Source organism: Cynara cardunculus (genome assembly GCF_001531365.2).
Source record: "Cynara cardunculus var. scolymus isolate 2C chromosome LG 1, CcrdV1, whole genome shotgun sequence".
Taxonomy (NCBI): domain Eukaryota; kingdom Viridiplantae; phylum Streptophyta; class Magnoliopsida; order Asterales; family Asteraceae; genus Cynara; species Cynara cardunculus.
Window position 1 is genome coordinate 42,942,062 of NC_037528.1, and position 1,481 is coordinate 42,943,542.

General features: G+C 32.4%; 1 protein-coding gene across 2 annotated transcripts in view; it reads left to right on the forward strand.

The window, feature by feature from the left end:
- The window catches only part of LOC112528988 (dnaJ homolog subfamily C member 28-like), a 4,446-nt gene extending 3,561 nt beyond the window's left edge, over window positions 1-885 (forward strand). Inside the window, exon 3 of one of the 2 annotated variants that reach the window (XM_025140077.1) lies at window positions 586-885. In XM_025140077.1, coding sequence (XP_024995845.1) covers window positions 586-687 — 102 coding nt within the window. In that variant the 3' untranslated portion in view covers window positions 688-885. The remainder of the gene's footprint in view (window positions 1-585) is intronic. The other variant, XM_025140073.1, reaches the window with a different exon arrangement.
- The last annotated feature ends 596 nt before the right edge of the window (window positions 886-1,481 follow it).

The following is a 1,481-nucleotide window of genomic DNA, read 5'->3' on the forward strand; positions in this document are numbered from 1 at the left end:
TAATAATGTAAAATTAAAATTAATTAATAATTTTTAGTTAATTTTATGAATAATTAATATTTATTTATGAATTAATAATTAATACTAATTAGGGTTATAATTAGAAAAGTGTCAAAGAGTTCATCATAAGCTACTTCAAGTAGCTTATGAATAAGTTAGCTTATAAGCTAACTTATGTGCATCCAAATGATTACTCAAAAACATGTATACTCCTTTTGATCCCTAGTCGTGAATTTTGTAATAGGTAAACACCATATATACTTCCTATAGGTCACGATGTCAGTTCAAGTCCCTGCAAAGCCACCGGCAATTTATCTAGTTGCTATGAAAGGTCTCATGGGACTAGTTGAGGTGTGCGTAAGTTGGGCCAGACACGTTGTCAACGGGAAAACAACAATCAAACATCTATAATATTCTCTAAGAAAACAAATTAGAGGAAACTTATGGATGCAAATGTAATTAATACCATCATATGTTTCATGTGCATATATATATATATATATATATATTGCAGCGTATGAATATGTTTCAGTACTACATTTTAGATCGTCACAGAAGTGCTAATACAAATGATGAATGTGGCAGGTTTTTCGGTATAACCTGATCGTACCATTTGGACGTCAGATGTTAGGGTTAAAATGGGAAAAAGAACTCGCTCGCTTGAATGAAGTACAACCAGGTACCTGACTTGACCCATTTGCTTGTGTTATCTCCATATATGTACGCTATACACACCTATGTAAATCAAAATCAAGTCAAATCATATATTGAAAATATAAAAATTGCTCTTGATGTTGATGTGCGTTAGAAGAATGATATTAAGACGTAGGTGTATATTTGACAATCTTAGGTGTGCAATTATAACTCCTTTAGCTTTCTGTACTAGTTATTGTGGTTTATATAGTTGGTATATTGTAGGAGAGTTTGACTAGTGATCCATAGCTGTTGTAGGTATTTATCAAGTACTTTTCAAACACTTTTGAGTCATTCTTGCATATATATATATATATATATATATATATATAGAAGGAAGGGTTCAAATGAGAACATCTTTATTTTACGAGAACGTGAGAACATCTTTTTAATATAGACAATCAAATGTGATACTATTATTTTCACATATGATACACATGTGATACTAAATCAGAGACGCAGACGATTTTCGATGCGATCTTGGTTGCGGGCCAGGTCGCCTTACACCACTAAGTCCCCTTACATGTATTATCACATGTGATAAGGGTGTCGTTGATATAATACTATAATCCATCAAGATCATCACATGTGATGCTAAATCATAGATGCACACAACCTTTGGCGCAGGCTAAGTCATAGAACACATCGTCCGCACATCACAGGGCCCCTCATGTGTATTATCACATGTGATAAGGGTGTTTTTGCGTTCTCGTAAAATGAAGGTGTTCTTGTTTGAACCTCCACCTATATATATATATATATATATATATATATATATATATATATAT